The 24,367-nt window shown below is 43.4% G+C and overlaps 1 protein-coding gene across 1 annotated transcript in view; it reads right to left on the bottom strand.

Moving 5' to 3' along the window:
* Nucleotides 1-19,135: 19,135 nt before the first annotated feature.
* Nucleotides 19,136-24,367, bottom strand: part of atp1b3b (ATPase Na+/K+ transporting subunit beta 3b) — a 41,124-nt gene continuing 35,892 nt past the window's right edge. The window contains exons 3-7 of the mRNA XM_055879379.1: nucleotides 23,114-23,212; nucleotides 22,509-22,696; nucleotides 21,630-21,680; nucleotides 20,385-20,471; nucleotides 19,136-20,085 (exon numbers count right to left, since the gene is read on the bottom strand). Of these exons, the coding sequence (XP_055735354.1) occupies nucleotides 19,918-20,085; nucleotides 20,385-20,471; nucleotides 21,630-21,680; nucleotides 22,509-22,696; nucleotides 23,114-23,212 (593 nt within the window). The 3' untranslated portion in view covers nucleotides 19,136-19,917. The remainder of the gene's footprint in view (nucleotides 20,086-20,384; nucleotides 20,472-21,629; nucleotides 21,681-22,508; nucleotides 22,697-23,113; nucleotides 23,213-24,367) is intronic.

Below are 24,367 nucleotides of genomic sequence, written 5' to 3'. Positions count from 1 at the left end.
TGTGTGGGTTGTAGACTCCGTCTCATGCTACCACTAGAGTGAAAGCACCGCCAGCATTCAAAAGTGACCAAAACATCAGCCAGGAAGCATAGGAACTGAGAAGTGGTCTGTGGTCACCACCTGCAGAATCACTCCTTTTTTGGGGGTGTCTTCCTAATTGCCTATAATTTCCACCTTTTGTCTATTCCATTTGCACAACAGCATGTGAAATGTATTGTCAATCAGTGTTGCTTCCTAAGTGGACAGTTTGATTTCACAGAAGTGTGATTGACTTGGAGTTACATTGTGTTGTTTAAGTGTTCCCTTTATTTTTTTGAGCAGTGTAGTTGCGGAGAGTCCCTGTAATTCTAGATACAGATCATTCAGGCGAGAAAAAACATCACCCAGATAGGCCAGTAATACTACATGTGAAATAAAACCTAAGGCCTGAAAATGTGTTAAAAAAATTCTTCCCAGTATGAGAGGAGTTTCTGGATTTATTGACTAAACCTTTTTTCCATAAAGTTAGAGGGAATTAAGATGGAATCTCGACGTAATTTATAACGTCGTACAAAACCTAGGGTATCCATCAAACTAATTATCATTGCGTGATTAATGTGATGTAGTAAAATAATTGAAATACGTTGCATGAGGAAACATAATCTGCTTTTCTAAACTAGGGAACCTTTTCTAAACGAGGGAAAGAGGGTAGACTGCCTCAGTTCCCAGACTTAACCCTGAGGTGTATTCTGCCCCAATGTCAGAGGTTAATCTGAACTAAATAGTCAACCTGTCAGGGGGTCATCTTTCTCTTGCAGGGTAATGACAACGGACAGGTGAGTCTACAGTCACATTGTCTCTGAGTCTGAGTGGTGATGGTGTATGCCCAGACTGGGGTGCAACAGTACCCTGAGTAGGCACTCTGGCTGGTTCAGGTGAGTCTGGAGCACTTTCCACATTTGTAGGTTTCTGCAGTGGATGTTCAGGTGATGGCTCGTAGTCATGGTAGGTCTCCAGTAGCTGATCTTGGTTTGTCACTTGACAGGAGTCATCTCTGAGGTTGGTTCCTGGCAACAGTTGATCCACCTGTCTCCTCCAGATGATGTTTTCCGGTGTGTGAACTGTGTAGAACATAGGCCCTGGTTGTGCAACCACAGGGGCCCGTATCAAATCAAATCAAATGTATTTATATAGCCCTTCTGACATCAGCTGATATCTCAAAGTGCTGCACAGAAACCCAGCCTAAAACCCCAAACAGCAAGCAATGCAGGTGTAGAAGCACGGTGGCTAGGAAAAACTCCCTAGAAAGGCCAAAACCTAGGAAGAAACCTAGAGAGGAACCAGGCTATGAGGGGTGGCCAGTCCTCTTCTGGCTGTGCCGGGTGGAGATTATAACAGAACATGGCCAAGATGTTCAAATGTTCATAAATGACCAGCATGGTCAAATAATAATAATCACAGTAGTTGTCGAGGTTGCAACAAGTCAGCACCTCAGGAGTAAATGTCAGTTGGCTTTTCATAGCAGATCATTGAGAGTATCTCTACCGCTCCTGCTGTCTCTAGAGAGTTGAAAACAGCAGGTCTGGGACAGGTAGCACGTCCGGCGAACAGGTCAGGGTTCCATAGCCGCAGGCAGAACAGTTGAAACTGGAGCAGCAGCACGGCCAGGTGGACTGGGGACAGCAAGGAGTCATCATGCCCGGTAGTCCTGAGGCATGGTCCTGGGGCTCAGGTGCTCCGAGAGAGAGAAAGAAAGAAAGAGAGAATTAGAGAGAGCATACTTAAATTCACACAGGACACCGGACAAGACAGGAGAAGTACTCCAGATATAACAGACTGACCCTAGCCCCCCGACACATGAACTAATGCAGCCTAAATACTGGAGGCTGAGACAGGAGGGGTCATGAGACACTGTGGCCCCATCCGATGATACCCCCTGACAGGGCCAAACAGGCAGGATATAACTCCACCCACTTTGCCAAAGCACAGCCCCCACACCACTAGAGGGATATCTTCAACCACCAACTTACAATCCTGAGACAAGGCCGAGTATAGCCCACAAAGATCTCCACCACGGCACAACCCAAGGGGGGGGGGGGGGGGGGGCGCCAACCCAGACAGGAAGATCACGTCAGTGACTCAACCCACTCAAGTGACGCACCCCTCCTAGGGACGGCATGGAAGAGCATCAGTAAGCCAGTGACTCAGCCCCTGTAATAGGGTTAGAGGCAGAGAATCCCAGTGGAGAGAGGGGAACCGGCCAGGCAGAGACAACAAGGGCGGTTCGTTGCTCCAGAGCCTTTCCGTTCACCTTCACACTCCTGGGCCAGACTACACTCAATCATATGACCTACTGAAGAGATGAGTCTTCAGTAAAGATTTAAAGGTTGAGCCCGAGTCTGCGTCTATCACATGGGTAGGCAGACCATTCCATAAAATTTTCACTCGATATGATAAAAAATGTTGGTTCTAGTCAGGATTCTGGCAGCCGTATTTAGCACTAACTGAAGTTTATTTAGTGCTTTATCCGGGTAGCCGGAAAGTAGAGCATTGCAGTAGTCTAACCTAGAAGTAACAAAAGCATGGATTAATTTTTCTGTATCATTTTTGGACAGAAAGTTTCTGATTTTTGCAAAGTTGCGTCGATGGAAAAAAGCTGTCCTTGAAACAGTTTTGATATGTTCGTCAAAAGAGAGATCAGGGTCCAGAGTAACGCCGAGGTCCTTCACAGTTTTATTTGAGACGACTGTACAACCATCAAGATAACTTGTCAGATTCAACAGAAGATCTCTTTGTTTCTTGGGACCTAGAACAAGCATCTCTGTTTTGTCCGAGTTTAAAAGTAGAACATTTGCAGCCATCCACTTCCTTATGACTGAAACACAGGCTTCTAGCGAGGGCAATTTTGGGGCTTCACCATGTTTCATTGAAATGTACAGCTGTGTGTCATCCGCATAGCAGTGAAAGTTAACATTGTGTTTTCGAATGACATCCCCAAGAGGTAAAATATATAGTGAAAACAATAGGGGTCCTAAAACGGAACCTTGAGGAACACTGAAATTTACAGTTGATTTGTCAGAGGACAAACCATTCACAGAGACAAACTGATATCTTTCCGACAGATAAAGTGTAGACCAATTTGGGTTTCCAATCTCTCCAAAAGAATGTGGTGATCGATGGAATCAAAAGCAGCACTAAGGTCTAGGAGCACGAGGACAGATGCAGAGCCTTGGTCTGATGCCATTAAAAGGTAATTTACCACCTTCACAAGTGCAGTCTCAGTGCTATGATGGGGTCTAAATCCAGACTGAAGCATTTTGTATACATTGTTTTTTCTTCAGGAAGGCATTGAGTTGCTGAGCAACATTTTTTTCAATTTTTTTGAGAGGAATGGAAGATTCGATATAGGCCGATAGTTTTTTATATTTTCTGGGTCAAGGTTTGGCTTTTTCAAGAGGCTTTATTACTGCCACTTTTAGTGAGTTTGGTACACATCCGGTGGATAGAGAGACGTTTATTATGTTCAACATAGGAGGGCCATGCACAGGAAGCAGCTCTTTCAGTAGTTTAGTTGGAATTGGGTCCAGTATGCAGCTTGAAGGTTTAGAGGCCAGGATTATTTTCATCATTGTGTCAAGAGATATAGTACTAAAACACTTGAGTTTCTCTCTTGATCCTAGGTCCTGGCAGAGTTGTGCAGACTCAGGACAACTTGGAGGAATACGCAGATTTAAAGAGGAGTCCGTAATTTGCTTTCTAATGATCATGATCTTTTCCTCAAAGAAGTTCATGAATTTATTACTGCTGAAGTGAAAGCCATCCTCTCTTGGGGAATGCTGCATTTTACTTAGCTTTGCGACAGTATCAAAAATACATTTCGGATTGTTCTTATTTTCCTCAATTAAGTTGGAAAAATAGTATGATCGAGCAGCAGTGAGGGCTCTTCGATACTGCACGGTACTGTCTTTCCAAGCTAGTCGGAAGACTTCCAGTTTGGTGTGGCGCCATTTCCGTTCCAGTTTTCTGGAAGCTTGCTTCAGAGCTCGGGTATTTTCTGTATACCTGGGAGCTAGTTTCTTATGACAAATGTTTTTAGTTTTTAGGGATGCAACTGCATCTAGGGTATTGCACAAGGTTAAATTGAGTTCCTCAGTTAGGCGGTTATGTCACGCCCTGACTTTAGTTATATTTGTTTTCTTTATTATTTGTTTAGGTCAGGGTGTGACAAGGGTGGTTTGTTTAGTTTTTGTATTATCTATGGGTTTTTGTCTTGTCTAGGTTTTTTTTGTTTATCTATGGGGATTTTGTATTGTCTAGGGGAATGTAGGTTTATGGTGGCCTGAATTGGTTCCCAATCAGAGACATCTGTTTATCGTTGTCTCTGTATTGGGATACTATTTAGGTTGCCATTTCCCATTTTGGTTTTGTGGGTAGTTGTTTTCTGTCTTTGTGTCTGTACCAGACAGGACTGTTTTGTTTCGTTCTCTTTGTAATTTTGTTTAGTGTTCTGTTTTTAATAAATTAACATGAACACTTACCACGCTGCGCTTTGGTCCGATGATTCCTCATCTTCAGACGAAAATCGTTACAGGTTAACTGATTTTTGTCCTCTGACGTCCTTGGGTAGGCAGAGGGAGTCTGGAAGGGCACCAAGGAATCTTTGGGTTGTCTAAGAATTTATAGCACGACTTTTGATGCTCCTTGGTTGGGGTCTGAGCAGATTATTTGTTGCGATTACAAACGTAATAAAATGGTGGTCCGATAGTCCATGATAATGAGGAAAAACATTAAGATCCACAACATTTATTCCATGGGACAAAACTAGGTCCAGAGTATGACTGTGACAGTGAGTAGGTCCAGAGACATGTTGGACCAAACCCACTGAGTCGATGATGGCTCCGAAAGCCTTTTGGAGTGGGTCTGTGGACTTTTCCATGTGAATATTAAAATCACCAAAATTAGAATATTATTTGCTATGACTACAAGATCCAATAGGAATTCAGGGAACTCAGTGAGGAACGCTGTATATCCTGTTGAGGCTGGGGGCGCTGTTGTCACTATTTATGCTAATCGTGTAATTTTTGAAACGGCTTCCCACAAAATTCTTGATCGTACAATATGCATATTATTATTATTATTGGATAGAAAACAGTCTATAGTTTCTATAGGAGTTGAAATTTTGTCTCTAAGTGGAACAGAACCCATTCTACAGCAATTTCCCTGACATGGAGTCAGATTTCAGAAATGTTGGCCCCTGATCTGGAGTCAGTTAAAAGGCCACAGTTATTGCTATGAGTATACGGACACTGCTTACGTCTTCCCCTGGATGCCTTTACGTGATGACGATTTGAATGGGGTCGATTGCGCGTTCACAGGCACTACAAATTAAAAAACCCTGAGGCTAGTCACTCTTTTGGAGCTGCGTCATGCGCCTAGAGGACACCGACCCGCACCTGTTCCAAGCATTAGTGGAGGGAGTAATATTACTCTGGTCATGTTTCTACTCGTTATAGGAGTTAAAAACATCATAAGGTAGTTAATTTAAAGCGTTTTATAGCAATTTATATCCGTTTAGTGCGATTTTGGGACATTTATTTCTGAAACGCTGTGAATGGCTGGGCACGCTTCCAGTTCATCCCGAACACAGTTGGCATTTCCACATGGCAAGAGGACAGCTTTCCACCAAAAGACGATTAGACCCAAGAAAGGATCCTTTGCCCAAGATACTGATGGAAGAACAGCTCAAAGTAGGACATTTTTATTATGATAAATCGTGTTTCTGTCGAAAAATGTTAGTGGCTTAGGACGCCATGTTTTTTGACGTAGCTTCGCTTGGCGCAAACTGTATTGAAAAGTAAGGATAATTTAAAAAATGTAATTCCGCGATTGTATTAAGAATTAAATTGTCTATCAATCCCTGTCCACCCTATATTTTTTAGTCACGTCTATGAGTATTTATGTATAAGAGTAGATCACTGTCTAATATGGCGCACGGACATTTTCTCACCAGCTGGGCTACATTTCACATTGTCTAACCATGATTTTGGTGGCTAAATATGCACATTTTCGAACAAACTGTATATGTATGTTGTAATGTGATGTTACAGGGGTGTCATCTGAAGAATTCTGAGAAGGTTAGTGAAAAAAATAATATATTTTGGCGATGTTGACGTTATCGCTCACTTTGGCTAGAATCAATGCTGGGCTGCTATGTGCTATGTGCTATGCTAATATAACGATTTATTGTGTTTTCGCTGTAAGACACTTAGAAAATCTGAAATATTGTCTGTATTCACAGGATCTGTGTCTTTCGATTAGTGTATGCTGTGTATTTTTACGAAATGTTTGATGATTAGTAAGTAGGTAAACACGTTGCTCTATGTAGTTATTCTAGTCCATTTGTGACGGTGGGTGCAATTGTAACCTATGCCATCTACCTGAAATATGCACATTTTTCTAACAAAACCTATCCCATACCATAAATATGTTATCAGACTGTCATCTGATGAGTTTTTTTCTTGGTTAGGGGCTATAAATATCTTAGTTTAGCCGAATTGGTGATAGCTACTGGTGTTGGTGGACAAATAAAAGATGGTGGATTATGCTAATGTGTTTTTAGGTAATAGATTTACATCTTTACATATTGTGTCTTCCCTGTAAAACATTTAAAAAATCGGACATGTTGGCTGGATTCACAAGATCTGTGTCTTTCATTAGCTGTATTGGACTTTAATGTGTGAAAGTTAAATATTTAAAAAAAATATTTTTTTTGAATTTCGCGGCTCTGCCTTTTCAGTGGGGGTGGGGGGGGAGTGCCGCTAGCGGCACCCTCATCCTAGACAGGATATGGCCCAGGGGGCCTATAAACAGTAGCTATAAAAAGTGATTGAGTAGGCTGCATAGATTTCCTGACTAAAAGATAAAAAAACGAAAACGTCATTTTTTGTGTGTAAATTGAAATTTGCTATCGTATATGTTAGCAACACCTCCACCTTTGCGGGATGCATGAGGGATATGGTCACTAGTGTAACCAGGAGGTGAGGCCTCATTTAACACAGTAAATTCATCAGGCATAAGCCATGTTTCAGTCAGGCCAATCACATCAAGATTATGATCAGTGATTAGTTCATTGACTATAACTGCCTTTGAAGTGAGGGATCTAACATTAAGTTGCCCTATTTTGAGATGTGAGGTATCACGATCTCTTTCAATAATGGCAGGAATGGAGGAGGTCTTTATTCTAGTGAGATTGCTAAGGCGAACACCGCCATGTTTAGTTTTGCCCAACCTAGGTCGAGGCACAAACACGGTCTCAATCAGGATAGCTGAGCTGACTACACTGACTGTGCTAGTGGCAGACTCCACTAAGCTGGCAGGCTGGCTAACAGCCTGCTGCCTGGCCTGCACCCTATTTCATTGTGGAGCTAGAGGAGTTAGAGCCCTGTCTATGTTGATAGATAAGATGAGAGCACCCCTCCAGCTAGGATGGAGTCCGTCACTCCCCAGCAGGCCAGGCTTGGGCTTGGTCCTGTTTGTGGGTGAGTCCCAGAAAGAGGGCCAATTATCTACAAATTATATTTTTTGGGAGGGGCAGAAAACAGTTTTCAACCAGCGATTGAGTTGTGAGACTCATCACTCCCCCTAACTGGGAGGGGGCTAGAGACAATTACTCGATGCCGACACATCTTTCTAGCTGATTTACAGGCTGAAGCTATGTTGCGCTTGGCGACCTCTGACTGTTTCATCCTAACATCGTTGGTGCCGACGTGGATAACAATATCTCTATACTCTCTACATTCGCCAGTTTTAGCTTTAGCCCTGCCCCCTGGTAAACAGTGTATGATCGCTGGATGATTCGTTTTAAGTCTAATACTGCGGGTAATGGAGTCGCCAATGACTAGGGTTTTCAATTTGTCAGAGCTAATGGTGGGAAGCTTTCGGCGTCTCAGACCCCGTAACGGAAGGAGTAGAGACCAGAGAAGGCTCGGCCTCAGACTCCGACTCGCTGCTTAATGGGGAAAACCGGTTGAAAGTTTCTGTCGGCTGAATGAGCGATACCGGTTGAGCATTCCTACAGCATTTCCCTCCAGAAGCCATGAGAAAGTTGTCCGGCTGCGGGGACCGTGCGAGGGGATTTGTACTAACGTTACTATCTGTACTGACTGGTGGCACAGACGCTGTTTCATCCTTTCCTACACTGAAATTACCCTTGCCTAACGATTGCGTCTGAAGCTGGGCTTGCAGCACAGCTATCCTCGCCGTAAGGTGATCGCTCTCCTGTATATTATGAGTACAGCGACTGCAATTAGAAGGCATCATGTTAATGTTACTACTTAGCTTCGGCTGTTGGAAGTCCTGATGAACCATGTCCAGATAAAGCGTCCAGAGTGAAAAAGTTGAGTGAGGGAAAAACTAAAAATATAAATGGTAATTAAAAAGTAAAAACCGTAAATTTGTCAGGTAGCAAAGTAAGGTTGGCAACAAAACGCACAGCAACACGTAAACAAGTCTGCAACACTTTGGACCTTTGCAGTAGTTCCGAGCAAGAACTCTCTCTCCAGCTATGAAGCTTCTGTTTTTTGCTTTGCTCCGTCTCTCCACATGTGTTCTCTGTTGTGTCTGTACAACCTGTTTAATCTTTGGAGGTCTCAGGAGGTCGAGTCGCGTGCGAAGCTGTCTTTTCATCATGGCTGACGTTGGTGCCACTTTGGTTGTAGCGTGGGGAGTGTTTCTTTAGGTTAACAGGAAGGTGTTTAGGCGCCTATTGAGGGTGCCGTTCCCTTGTGATGATTTTAAAGCTTGCTTCGTCGTTTGGACAAACCTTTCAGCGAGGCCGTTCGTTGCAGGGTGATACGGTGCTGACTTGATGTGCTGATTTCCATTTGCTTCCATGAATGACCGGAACTCTTCAGACACCAGTTGGGGGCCATTATCACTAACGAGTTGCATTGGCAAGCCGAAGCGACTGAAGATTGACCGTAGCTCTTCGATGGTTTTCTCCGTTGAGGTGCTCTTCATCACTGTGACCTCAGGCCATTGGCTATGTGCGTCAACTACAACTAAGAACCATACGATCCTCCAGTGGGCCTGCATAGACTATATGGACTCGCTGCCAAAGCTCCTCTGGGAAGTCCCATGGGTGTAATGGCGCTAGCTGAGGCATGTTCCTCATCCTTTGACATGTAGAACATGACTTGACCTTGTCTTCGATAGCTGCGTCCAGACCTGGCCACCAAAAGTAGCTGCGTGTAATCTCCTTCATTCGCACCATGCCACAGTGCCCTGAATGGAGTTCTTCAAGCACCTGCCTTCTCAGTGGCGGCGGTATGATGACTCGAAAAACCCCATAAGCAAGCATCCAAACTGAACTGTGAGCTCGTTTCTCCTCACTAGGTAAGGTTCACCACACTGAATCAGTGTGGGTGAACTTTTTCACTTGGACAGATGTAACTGGGGTGTTCGTCACTTCCTTGAAGTAGAAGATTTCAGCCTGGGAGTGCTCAGTGTGTGCGACAGGTAAGGGAAGCCTTGAGAGGCCGTCTGCATTGCAGTGCTGCTCAGACCTTCTGTACTTGATATCGTAGTGGTGAGCAGATAACAATAATGGCCATCGCTGCATGCGGCTGGCTGCAAGCGACGGAATGCCTGTGTGGGGACCAAAGATGGAGGTGAGGGGTCTATGGTCCGTCAGCAGTGTGAATCGTTGGCCAAACAGAAACTGATGACATTTCTTAACTCCAAACAGAATGGCGAGTGTTGCATGCTCTATCTGTACATAATTGCTCTCGGCTTTACTTAAGGTCCGTAATGCGAAAGCAATTGGCCTTTCTTCACCTGATGGCATGATGTGTGAGACAACCGCACCAACGCCATAAGGCGATGCATCACATGCCAACTGTAATGGCAAGTTGGGGTTGAAGTGGGTTAGGGCCTCTGACTGAGCTAAAGCTGTTTTCACTTTCTTGAAGGCCTCCTCACATCTGTCTGTCCACTTCCACTGTTTGGTTTTGTTCAAAAGTTCATGCAGTGGCTTTAACATGTTAGCTAGGTTTGGCACACACTTTGCGTAGTATGTCAGTAGTCCTAAGATTGATCTCAGCTGACTCGCGTTCTGTGGGGATGGAGCTTCCGCAATGGCCTTCGCCTTCGATGGCGCATTGTGGAGCCCCGAACTGTCGATGACGTGGCCCAGGTACTCATCAGAGGCCCATAAAGATGTGCATTTGTCCTTCCGGACCCTCAGACCGTACTCCTCCAATCTCTGTAGTGTAGCGTTCAGGTTCCTCAGGTGCTCCTGCTCGTCTTTGCCGGTAATGATTATATCATCGAGGTAACATTGGACCCCAGTGAGCCTGATCAGTATCTGGTCCATAGCTCTCTGAAACAAGGCCGGAGCTGAGGTGATTCCAAAAGGAAGCCTCCGGTACTTGTACAGTCATCTTTGAGTCACTATGGTCAACAGTTCTTGTGACTCTTGGTCCACATGCATCTGTAGATAGGCCTGACAAGTCTATCTTAATGAATTTGTGTCCTCCAGCTAAACCAGAAAAGAGGTCGTCAATGAGGGGTAGTGGATATTTTTCAGTTAGTCAAGACTGGGTTAATTGTGACTTTGAAATCACCACAGAGTCTGAGTAATCCATATTTTTTATGACTGGAACAACAGGTGTAGCCTCAATGGATCCAATACTCCACTCTCCACTAGTCTGTTTAGCTCAATTTCAACTTTTGGTTTTATGGCGTATGGAACAGGTCTAGCTTTGAAGCATTTTGGCTTGCTGTCTGGTTTCATGGTCAGTTTAACTGTTATCTCCTTCATACTGCCAAGTTCTCCTTTGAACACATCCGCGTGTTTCCTCAATATCCCTTGTAGGTTTGTGTCCTCTTTTGCAACCATGTGAATTTCCTGCCAGTTTAGTTTGATCTTTTCCAGCCATGTGCATCCTAGCAATGCTGGATGGTTGCCTTTCACAATGTAGAGTGGTAGCTTTACCTTCTGTTACAGCTCCTACAGCTCCACTGTAACAATCACGCTTCCTCTCACTGGAACAATCTCACCGGTGTATGTTTTCAGCGTCATCTTTGTGGGCTGTAGTGTGAGGGGATGTAGTTTCTCCTTGTATACAGCCTCAGACAGCAAAGATATGGCTGCTCCAGTGTCCACTTGCATCCGTATTGCGTTTCCATCCAGTAGCGGTGTCAACCAGTATCCATTGTCTGAAATGGACATAACATGCAAAGATTCTTCCCCTTCAGACAGGCTATCACTTTGTTCATCCTCTGTGTGCTCCATTTTATGCACTTTCTTTGTGTACTCCCTGAGGTCGCTTTTCCTTTGTTCAGTACCATTGTTTGATTGTGTCTTTTTGTTTTTACATGCACGTTCGATGTGACCCTTTTTCCCACAACTTCTGCAGTCTAAGTCTTTGGACCAACACTCCTCTGCTTGGTGACCTGGTTTCCCACAGCGATAGCATGGCTTGCCACCTCCTGCCTTGTTTTTAAACTCCGTAGACACCTTATGCACTTGGGTCGATGCATTTGGCTGTTGTGCGTCTTGCTCTCTGCAATGTTAAGTTACTCTCAGTCAAAAGGTGTTTCTGAATTGCCTCGCTGCGCATGCCACACACTAACCTATCACGTATAGTGTCACTCATTGATCTCCCAAATTCACAGTGTTCAAATAACTGTTTCAATACAGCCACAAACTGTGAGATTGATTCCCCCTCCTCTTGATTTCTCTTATGAAACCTGAATCTCTCTGCGATTATCAGTGGTTTGGGAGAATAATGTCCTTTTAAGGTAGCCACAATTTCACCATATGATTTATCACCAGGTTTTTCAGGAATGTTTTTCCTCTGATAACAGTCAAAAATGTTGACTTCCGCTTTAATTCCATTTGCCAACACAAAGTACTCAAAACTTTCTGTGTAAGAACTCCATTGTTCCACAGATTCATTAAATGTTCCTATTTTTCCAACCAATGCAAACATTTTCGGTTTATTTTTCTTTCTCGCACCTTTCACCTTTCAGTCCCTTACTCCCAGACCATTTTTTTCTTATTTTAACTCACGCTGACTTCACTTTCTCTCGCAGCGAAACTCTTCCTATCCCTCTAGGGTCTCGTTGCTGTGACATCAAAAGCTAGCTAGCGTCACTCGACTGGCTAGCTCCACGTTTTGTTTGCGTCTTTCTACAGCGGAAAAAAATTACGAATTTAACTCAACTTTCTGTCGAAGATAATGAGCATAAACGTGAGAACGTTTCTTCCTCGTCGCCAGTTTTGTTGTATAGCACACTGTATTACTTATACAACTACTATAAGGACAGGACATGAGACGGGAGTAGAAATTAACGTGGGCATTATTTTAATGTGTTTCACAGGAAGAACATTCCAAGCCTTTCAACATAGGTAAGGGGGGGTTACAGGTGCCCTAAACGGACAAAACTAGAATATCAATACACAACAGCACTGTTAAGCAAAGTGTAGCTACAACTGTGTAAACCTCCAATTGTCCTAATATTCCACCCACTAAAACCTCCCCCATATCTAGGAGGTCTGTTGTCACTAAGACCATCTCCCTGCCTAATGACGCACCTGTTCATCCTAACATGCTGAGCAGACCGCACGTACGTGTGTGTGTGTGATGGCGCACACGTTAATTTGTTCACCCACACCAGAAGCGATCAGGACACGCAGGTTGAAATATCAAAACAAACTCTGAACCAATTATATTCATTTGGCGACAGGTCAAAAAGCATTAAACATTTTTGGCAATTTAGCTAGCTAGCTTGCTGTTGCTCGCTAATTTGTCTTGTTATATACTTTTTTGTATTATTTAATTAACCTTTATTGAACTAGACAAGTCAGTTAAGTTAAGAACAAATTCTTATTTACAATGAAGGCCAACCAAAAGGCAAAAGGCCTCCTGCGGGGACGGGGGCTGGGATAAAAAATGACAAATAAATAAAATATAAATATTGGACAAAACACACATCACGACAAGAGAGACAACACAACACTACATAAAGAGAGACCTAAGACAACAACATAGCAAGGCAGCAACATGTGACAACACAGCATGGTAGCAACACAACATGGTAGCAGCACAAAGCATGGGCACAGACAACAGCACAAAGGGCACGAAGGTAGAGACAATAATACATCACACAAAGCAGCCACAACTGTCAGTAAGAGTGTCCATGATTGAGTCTTTGAATGAAGAGATTGAGATAAAACTGTCCAGTTTGACATTTGATTGTTATTTTACTTGAAATGCACTAGGGCCTCTACTCTGACAATTAATCCACAGATAAAACGGTTAACCAAATTTTTTTCTCATCATCTCTCCTCCTTCCTTCAGTCTTCTTGTTCTTATTTGGACTTCATATGGCGGTTGGCAATGAACTTTACAGCATTACTACAACCAACCTGAGTGTGGACCTAAGTTCATCTTTCAATCACCCACGGGCGTATATGCTCCTAAAAACCAATGAGGAGAGGCCAGACTTGCAGCGTGTTGAGTGTCACAAATAGAACCAATTTCTATTTTAGCGCCTGGCTACGCAGACGCGCGCGAGCAGTGTTGGTGCAATGTTTGAATAACATGTATGTGTACATTTATTTTGCAACGTGAGCGGTGTGGTCAGCATGTAAGGCAAACCCTTGTAAGGCAAACCCAAACCAATTGGCATAGGCCAGAGGGAAATATGGGCAGTCCCATGAAAAAAGAATTCAATGCTGCCACCCTTCACTCACACATTCAAAGCCCCATGGGTCTATTGCATATCTATGAGAGTGCTTTTTAAGAGAACTAAATAACATGGAAAACAGACAGAAAAAAATTAATAATAATAATATTAGAAATAATAACAGCACAATATTATAGATTCACACTCACATTAAGAAAGCAAAGGCTATAAGCATTTCAGCCCAGCCTGCTCAGTTTATTGGATCCAATTGTTCGAAAAATGTGTCTTCCGCATTTAACCCAACCCCTCTGAATCAGAGAGGTGCGGGTGGCTGATTTAATCAACATCCGCGTCATCGGCATACAGAGGGCAGTGGGTAAACTGTCTTGGGTAGAACCACTGATTTTTACCTTGTCATCTCGGGGATTCAATCCAGCAACCTTTCGGGTTACTAGTCCAATACTCCTAACCGCCAGGCTACCTGCCGCCATCAAATAAGACATTCAGTGCTGACAATGTAGAGCGAATAAACCTGTAAAACCAACCCTCTCTCCACCAACACACATTTTGTTTTTATTCCAGTGTCATTGCCTCGGCGGTTTTTACACAGGCCTATATCATTAGAATCACAAATACAAGGGTAGCGTATGTAGCTCATGTAAAAAATATAATATACTTCTCGCTAAGGGAAGTGCTTCATTTTGGCTCTGCTATTAATTTTAATCAGTTTATCCCAGTGTTAACCATCCATCCACACACTACTGGAGACAACAACCATGTTGACAATACCTAATCCATTTGCCGGGGTGTACCGGAACAATAATATGTCCTTTACATTTTTAATATTCATAATCATTTTTTTCATGTATAACAACAACGGCACCAATTATTGTAGGATCGCATAGGCCTAGAGAACCTGGACAGGTTTTTAATTATGTAATCCTTTATCCTAACCCTACATTAGATCTAGTCATATTTAATTTGTTTTATTTTAAAAATCTGTTTGTTCGGATTCACATCCGCCAAAAGGTATAAAAAAAGGTTTAAAAGGGTATAAAAGGCACTATATAACAGCTTTTAGGTTGTGTTATAAACTAGGTGGTTCGAGCCCTGAATGCTGATTGGCTGACAGTTGTGGTATATCAGACCATATACCATGGATATGACAAAACGTGCTTTTACTGCTCTAATTATACTGAACAAAAATATAAAGGCTACATGCAACAATTTCAAAGGTTTTACTGAGTCACAGTTCATATAAGGAAATCAGACAATTGAAATAAATAAATTTGGCCCTAATCTATGGATTTCCCATGACTGGGTAGGGGTGCATCCATAGTTGGGCCTAGGAGGGCATATGCCCACCCATTTGGCACCCAGGCCCACCAACTGGGGAGCCAGGCCAAGCAAATCAGAATTTGTTTTTCCCCGCAAAAGGGATTTATTACAGACAGAAATACTCCTCAGCACCAACCCCCCTCAGTCGATCCCACAGGTGAAGAAGCCGGATGTGGAGGTCCTGAGCTGACGTGGTTACACGTGGTTTGCGGTTGTGAAGTACTCTAAAACGACGTTGGAGGCAGCTTACGGTAGAGAAATTAACATTTGTATTGCCCCCAGCACAAGGTGCACCTTTGTAATGGGCATGCTATTTAATCAGCTTCTTGACATGCCACACCTGCAGGTGGATGGTTTATCTTGGCAAAGGAGGGATATATAACAGGGATATAAACACATTTGTGCACACAATTTGAGAGAAAAAAGTTTTTTGTGCTGGGACCAATTTCTGGGACCAACACTTTACCTGTAGCGTTTATATTTTTGTTCAGTATTTGCAGGCCTATCCTCCAAAATGTTTTAGTGGATCAACATTTCAATTAATAGACCTCCATCAGGGTTGTTTCCACAGGACCACCATGTGAGGGCACCATGTCAACACAATACTACAGAGCATTTGGGGTGGCAGGTAGCCTAGTGGTTAGATTGTTGGGCCAGTAACCGAAAGGTTGCTAGATCAAATCCCCGAGCTGAGAAGGTAAAAATCTGACATTTTGCCCCTGAACAAGGCAATTAACCCACTGTTCCTAGGCCGTCATTGTAAATAAGAATTTGTTCTTAACTGACTTGCCTAGTTAAATAAATTGAACTCCACATTCAAATCCTGGGCTTGGATTTAAAGTTGCATTGTTGACAAGAGCTGACGTCTGCAGCGTTTACCGTGTGTGATCTCTGTGGATGTCAGGCAAATTGCCATTAAAAGTCGCACTGTGTGCAGTGCACTTCTCCTTTAATCGAATAAAATCAAATAAAATGTTATTTGTCACATGCGCCAAATACAACAGGTGTAGACCTACAGTGAAATGCACACTTACAAGCACTGCAGTTAAGAAAAATATGTGTTCAGAAAGTATTTACTAAAATAAACTGAAGTTAAAAAAAAAGAAGCAAAATAACAAATAATTAAGGAACAACAATAAAATAACAGTAGTGAGGCTATATACAGGGGTACCGGTACAGAGTCAATGTGTGGGGGGCACTGGTTAGTCGAGGTAATTAAGGTATTATGTACATGTAGGTAGAGGTAAAGTGACTATGCATGGGTAATAAACAGAGAGCAGCAGCAGAGTAAAAATGGGGGGGGGGGGGGGGGGGCTGGGGGGGGGGGGGGGGGGCTGGTCAGGAGTCTTATGGCTTGGGGGTAAGAAGCCGTTACGAAGTCGTTTGGACCTAGACTTAAGGCTCCGGTACCGCTTGCCGTGTGGAAGCAGAGAGAACAGTCTATGACTAGGGTGGATGGAGTCTTTGGCAATTTTTAGGGCCTTCCTCTGACACCGCCTGGTATAGAGGTCCTGGATGGCTGGAAGCTTAGCCTCAGTGATATATTGGGCCATACACACTACCCTCTGTAGTGACAGTTGGAGCAGTTGCCATACCAGGTGGTGATGCAACCAGTCAGGATGCTCTCGATGGTGTAGCTGTAGAACTTTTTGAGGATCTGAGGACCCATGCTAAATCTTTTCAGTCTCCTGAGGGGAAAAAGGTGTTGTCATGCCCTCTTTACAACTGTCTTGTTGTGTTTGGAGCATGATAGTTTGTTGGTGATGTGGACACCAAGGAACTTGAAGCTCTCAACCTGCTCCACTACAGCCCCGTCGATGAGAATAGGTGTGTACTCGGTCCTCCTTTTCCTGTAGTCCACAATCTTCTCCTTTGTCTTGATCACATTGAGGGAGAGGTTGTTACCCTGGCACCACACTGCCAGGTCTCTGACCTCCTCCCTATAGGCTATCTCGTCGTTGTCGGTGATCAGGCCTGCCACTGTTGTGGCGTCAGCAAACTCGATGATGGTGTTGGAGTCATGCTTGGCCATGCAGTCATGAGTGAAAAGGGAGTACAGGATGGGTCTGATCACGTAACCCTGAGGGGCCCCCGTGTTGAGGATCAGCTTGGCAGATGTGTTGTTACCTACCCTTACCACCTGGGAGCGGTCCATCAGGAAGTAAAGGATCCAGTTGCAGAGGGAGGTGTTTAGTCCCAGGGTCCTTAGCTTTGTGATGAGCTTTGAGGGCACTATGGTGTTGAATGCTGAGCTGTAGTCAATTAATAGCATTCTCACATACAATGGCAAGAAAAAGTATGTGATCCCTTTGGAATTACCTGGATTTCTGCATAAATTAGTCATCAAATTTGATCTGATCTACATGTAAGTCAAAACAATAGACAAAAAGTGTGTTTAAACTAATAACACACACATTGTATTTTTCTTGTCTATATTGAATACATAATTTAAACATTCAGTGTAGGTTGGAAAAATTATGTGAACCCCTAGGCTAATGACTTCTCCAAAAGCTCATTGGAGTCAGGAGTTAGCTAACCTGGAGTCCAATCAATGAGACGAGATTGGAGATGCTGGTTAAACCTGCCTTGCTCTATAAAAAACATTCACAAAATTTTAGTTTGCTATTCACAAGAAGCATTGTCTGATGTGAACCATGCCTCGAACAAAAGAGATCTCAGAATACCTAAGATTAAGAATAGTTGACTTGCATAAAGCTGTAAAGGGTTACAAAAGTATCTCTAAAAGCCTTGATAATCATAAATCCACGGTAAGGCAAATTGTCTATAAATGGAGAAAGTTCAGCACTGTTGCTACTTTCCCTAGCAGTGGCCGTCCTGCAAAGATGACTGCAAGAGCACAGCGCAGAATGTTCAATGAGGTTATGAAGAATCCTAGAATGTCAGCTAAAGACTTTCAGAAATCTCTGGAACATGCTAACATCTCTGTTGACGAGTCTACGATAGGTAAAACAATAAACAAGAATGGTGTTCATGGGAGGACACCATGGAAGAAGCCACTGCCGTCCAAAAAAAACCATTGCTGCACATCTGACGTTTGCAAAAGTGCACCTGGATATTCGACAGCGCTACTGGCAAAATATTGTGTGGACAGATAAAACTACAGTTGAGTTGTTTGGAAGGAACACACACCACTATGTGTGGAGAAAAAAAGGCACCTCCCAACATCAAAACCTCATCCCAACTGTAAAGTATGGTGGAGGGAGCATCATGGTTTGGGGCTGCTTTGCTGCCTCAGGGCTTGGACAGCCTGCTATCATCAACGGAAAAATGAATTCCCAAGTTTATCAAGACATTTTGCAGGAGAATGTTAGGCTATCTGTCCGCCAACAGAAGTTGGGTGATGCAACAGGACAACGACCCAAAACAAATAAGTAAATCAACAACAGAATGAAAATACACCTTCTGGAGTGGCCCAGTCAGTCCTGACCTCAACCCAGTTGAGATGCTGTGGCATGACCTCAAGAGAGCAGTTCACACCAGACATCCCAAGAATATTGCTAAACTGAAACAGTTTTGTAAAGAGGAATGGTCCAAAATTCCTCCTGACCTTTTGCAGGTCTGATCCGCAACTACAGAAAACGTTTGGTTGAGGTTTTTGCTGCCAAAGGAGGGTCAACCAGTTATTAAATCCAAGGGTTCACGTACTTTTACCACCCCGCACTGTGAATGTTTACACGGTGTGTTCAATAAAGACATGAAAACGTGTAATTGTTTGTGTGTTATTAGTTTAAGCAGACTATGTTTGTCTACTGTTGTGACCTAGATGAAGATCAGATCACATTTTATGACCAATTTATGCAGAAATCCAGGTATTTCCAAAGGGTTCACATACTTTTTCTCGCCACTGTAGGTGTTCCTTTTGTCCAAGTGAGAAAGCGCAGTGTGGAGTATAATAGCAATTGCATCATCTGTGGATCTGTTGGGGCGGTATGCAAATTGGAGCGGGTCTAGGGTTTCTGGGATAATGGTGTTGATGTGAGCCATGACCAGCCTTTCAAAGTTCTTCATGGCTACAGACGCGAGTGCTACGGGTCGGTAGTCATTTAGGCAGGTTTCCTTGGTGTTCTTAGGCACAGCCATGGCACTAAAAGTAAATAGACACAAATTGAGATTTAAAAAAAATCATCTTTATTTCAAATTTGTTCTCATACAGACCTTAAGGCATCTGTACAAAGCACAGTTCCCATAGGTGTGTAAAAACCTCTTCCCTTAGATGTTGGACAGGTAGGTTGAATTATAAGCAGATATATTTTTGTGCATTTTTTCATCCTTAAACGTATTCTCTTATACAATAATCTTAAATTACAGCTATTCGTTATTTCTTAGTTTGATTTCTTACAGCGTTCAGACACAGTGAGCTAAAGACAGAAACAGTGTTTATAGCCATCAAGTATGTACATACAGAAACAACACGTCACACACAGCAGACTGCACAGCACTACGGGACACCACATCAACTCAATGCTCCAAATACAGCTATATACAGGTCCATACTATGGCACGATGTCGCTACATCACCACTGACTATAATGGAGGTGAGAGGTGTGTGTGTGTTTGTGTGTGTGTGTTTGAGGGGGGGATTCAAATGGTTCGTTTATTGTATTTCCCTTTTCATGGTGTGATGAAGGTCCAAGAGGGGGGCAGGCAGGTGGAGGAGTCAGTGACATATGATAGGGGATGGGGATTTAAAAAGGAATATAAGGAGCACACCACCATGCTACCGTAGCTTCCCCTGATCCACCCCTGCAGTAGCCAAGGGGGCAGGGCCTGGTCCTGGCCGGATGGAGGGGGGAAGTGGATTGAGGAGGACGGTTCAGTGGAGGTGGGTGAGGGCATTGATTACACGCAAAGGCGGCATTGTGCAGCTCTAGTGGTTTTCCTGAACCACTACTCGACCACTTTGACCCTGAATGTGACGCGCCCCAGGAACTTGTCGCGGTCGTCACTATTCCGCAGGTCGGAGCCCTCGATTTTACACTCCATGGTCAGCTCGTTGTTGTAGTCTTCCTTGGTCAGCAGAAGCTTGACCGCGACCAGAGGCTGAACGTAGGTTGACTGGCAAACACACAGGGAGAGATGGAGGGAGACCGCTGTTAATTCATATATGCACAGACGTGCGCACATCCATACACATAACAGTGGTTGTCATGACAATACTCTGACAATCAATTTGCACTCAGTGCCTCAGGTGAATATAGTCCACCCACATACTGTACATTTCCCAGGATTCTCATCTCCCCAGACTGCCTTGACAACAGTAACATTTACTACTTGTAATTACAATTAAATTATTCTGCATTCAATCTCATTAACAGTTTCCTTCACAATATAAATATGTAGCGTCATGTACTTACATGCAAATTCTTCCCGTAATAAGGGAAGTACATCTTATCGAACCGCCCCTCGGATGGGAAGTACTGCATCTGCAGGGGGCTTTCTCTCTGTGGGTGGAAGTGGATAAGGAGGAAGAGGTGGAAGGAGGGGGTGAGGAAGAGGAAGAGGTGTGAGATCACAGAACTACACATATGAATGCACTGGGACCGTACGACGCTGCCTCCACCGACTCTCAGAACAACAATCTGACTAACTCTGTACACAATCACATAAAAACAATCCTGGAGTCTACAAACACATACTGGAGTCTGTAAACCACCACATACTCTCACAGTACACAATGTAGTTACCACGCATGCACACGCACGCACACACAATATAGTTACCACCCACTCACACATACCAGTACGCGCACGCGCACACACACACAATCTGCCACCAGATGGTTCTCTATGGTTATCAGAATGGTTTACGGTGGAGAGGAGAAATTCAAATGAATTCAGAGAGAAAGAGAGGAGGACAGATGGAGGGGAGTTAAAAGAGCCAGTCTCTATTTTTGCTGAAGGGCAGAATACAGCATCAGTGTTTCTCTGTAGACCTTCAAACATTTGCCATCGGGTCACAAAGGTCAGAGTTCAGAGCCAGAAGAAAACCATGGAAACACCGTTAGTGGGAGCCATGGGCAGCGGAGCAGAGTTCTAAAATCAACGGAAGGAACCTTTTCAGGTTCCAATGCATTACCATACAGATACATACGCCAACTGCAGTTATATACAGTCAGTGACACTAATTACCAAAAAGATCAACACTTTAATATTGACTATTCCTCTGTCTATATTGTCTTTGGGGTGATTAGTTATAGGGGTTAGATTAGAAAGCCATGAATGCTGTTTAAAGCAGCAGAGGACAAAGCGCCACATCACAGAGGTGGACAGAAGCAGCGCAGAAAGGTAATGGAGAAAGGCTAGGGCTAGGACCATGGGGAAACATAGGGGGGGCTAGGACCCGATTTCTTACCCACCAGTGTACTGCTGGCCCTACAGGCAGCGTGGAGAGAAATCAAATATAGACACTTGTGTGAAAACACAGACAGAAACAGACGTGTGCATTCCTACATAAAGCACACACACAAATACAAAACAAAAGACACGTTAGGGAGTACAAAACCTGTCTCAAAGTCCTAGCAGACAAAAACACAACCTGGAGCACACACACACACACAATTCATTGTTACACCCAAAATAAAAACTGTTTGTTTGCTTTACCTTAGCTGTGCAGTTAATGTAGGGGTCCCCGCGCGGTTTCAGTCCAATGATCTACAGGAGTGAGAAGAGTATCATAAAGACTATTATAGCAACCTTTAGTGAGTTCACCATTTCGTTCTGGTGTTTCTTACACATTCCTCAAGCTTATTTACATGTAAACATGATCAAGACACACCAGATTTCAGAATGGTCTCAAAAATGGAAGCACTGATTTGAGTTAAAAGATGTTGAGAAGTAGCTCAGTTAGTGACGCAAGGAAATGATTTGGTTTGAGCTGGCCATATAAGGACCAGTCAGTAGATCGGGCACATGTGTGCTGCCTGCTTACTGAAAGGCCAAGGACTTGTACTTTCATAAACATAGCTGCCTCGGAGATGCCTAAGAATCTTCTTAATTGCCCCTGATAGGATTCATTAAGTTAGATTGAATACCAATCAGGCAACACACGCCAATCAATGCACTCTGACCTCTATCCCTGCAAACAGAGACGCTGACACAGAATGCCCTGTCGGCACAGAGGATATTCCAAATAGTGATTAAGAAACAAGTGCAGTATCAAGGACAGAATAAGCATTTTTCAATATGAATTTGAACAAACTCTACTTCTGCACGAAGACAGAGAGAGAGGGAAACACTGAAAAGCTATAGTTCAAAGGCAATGGATCTAAGATACGGAGGTACTCGTGTAGGGGAGGTAGTTCAGTGAACCACGCTTGTGTGAGGAGTGACCCTGCCTGAGACCTGATGACTTGTGATAGCTCCCAGAGCTAATGGCTTAGGCTTTAAGCTCCAGTCTTTAGGCTTTAGTTCAGTGGGCTAACGCTGTCTATTTCATTTTGAGAAGAGTCCGACCAACGATCCCCAAATCGGGGCACTCACCCTGTTCATCTTGACGAGGACGCAGGGTTTGCCCTCGGCGTAGCCAAAGGTGGGGTCAGACAGGCCGGAGCACTGCCGGAGCAGACTGCGCTTGAACTGGCACACCTTCTTCTCCTCCTGATCATCCTGCTCATAGTACTCTCCCACCATACACAGCTCGTTCTTCTCCTGCACAGTGTCGTTGTATTCTGAGGGGTCCCAACATAGGGCACAGACTCAAGTTCCACTGTATTTGACAGCCTGCTATTTACCTGGTACAGACAGTGTTCACCTAAATATTACATGTCAAAATTATAGCTAATAATTATGTCACAGTAATGTATTCGTTACTTGTTTGTTTCTTTGGGATACATATTACATAATCAGTTTGTTTTGTGTTGCATACTAACTACTTTTTACATGCATTCGCATATTCCAGTGCCACTGCCCTTTCAAGTCAGGTAGAACACTCTCCTTAGTAAATGTGCTGTATACAAAAGTGTCATCAACTGCAACTACTGAAACTCATTTCCTTAACCGATAAAACTGTATTTGTGCATAGATGTCAGATGTACACATTCTTCAGAAACTAAAAATGGGACTGAAAGAGGGGATCTATCACTCACGCTGAAGGAAGTTCTCCAGATGCTGGACATACTGGTCGTACTGCTTAGGGTCGGTGCGGTTGAAGACGATGTCCAAGGACCGGGGCCTGATCACCAAACCTGAGGACAAGTTAGGGGGAAACATGTCACGTCAACTGTCTGCGCCTACTAATGTTATGGAGACGGTCCAGGCAACCTCGCTCACGTGACGGGATTCCTTGCCTGAGACTAGAGCTGTTACAGTGACCGTATTACCGCCACACCGGTGGTCACGAGTCAATGACAGCAGTCAAATTCCACGTGACCGCTTAGTCACGGTAATTAGGCTTCTTCAAGCTCTGATTCTGCTGATGGTCATTAGTTAGCCTACCAAACTTGCTAACTGCCTGATACTCAGCACTCTGACATAAATGCAAATCTAATCAAAAATCTAATCAAATACTTCATGAGAGCTCATGAGCTCATGTCCACAACATTTCTATAGGCTATGCCATTGCGTGAGAAAACAGAGTGATGGCCTCTATTAAAAAGAGGAGGATCCCATCGAATTTCTACTATATTTATTTCTCAACTTTCCTAATATTAAGCACAATGCTTCTCTTTACAACAGGAGTATAGCCTACCTGGCTGGCATGAAAATAAACCACGGGAAAAACATTTAAGTGCATAGATTATTTATTTTCTCCCCTTGCCCCAGTTTTGAGACAGGTGCATGATAATGGTCCTACACCTGCATTGCTTGCTGTTTGGGGTTTTAGGCTGGGTTTCTGTACAGCACTTTGAAATATCAGCTGATGTAAGAAGGGCTATATAAATACATTTGATTTGACTTGATGACTTTCTAAATCAAACCTACTTTAACCCATATATTATTTAGTACATCTAAAGTCAAGATTAAATCAAGAATAGTCTGATGGGTGACAATATTACCCTATCCCTTGTGAATGATATATTATCACTTGTGAATGATATATTATCACTTGTGAATGATGCCCAGCTTTTGGCAGTAAGGCAAGAAACAGAGTATGCCTTTTTTTGCAACTTTTTCAAACCTCATTTAGCCTAGCCCATATGTTTTGATAAGGTTTGTATCACAACTAAGTGGCCAAATATCCTCTGAAAATTAAGCACATTGTGCCACTTTACAATGGGTGTAAAGCCTAACTGGCATACATTTTATAATAAAACCATTACACGCATAATCGCATTTGCGGTCACTTTGAGAATGGTGTTTTCACGCTAATTGATTGCATTTTGGAACATTTGCACATATAG

The sequence above is a fragment of the Salvelinus fontinalis genome, chromosome 24, assembly GCF_029448725.1.
Source record: "Salvelinus fontinalis isolate EN_2023a chromosome 24, ASM2944872v1, whole genome shotgun sequence".
In the NCBI taxonomy this organism is placed as follows: Eukaryota; Metazoa; Chordata; class Actinopteri; order Salmoniformes; family Salmonidae; genus Salvelinus; species Salvelinus fontinalis.
The sequence above is the reverse complement of the archived record's forward strand: the minus strand, read 5'-3'. Positions and strand labels throughout refer to the sequence as shown.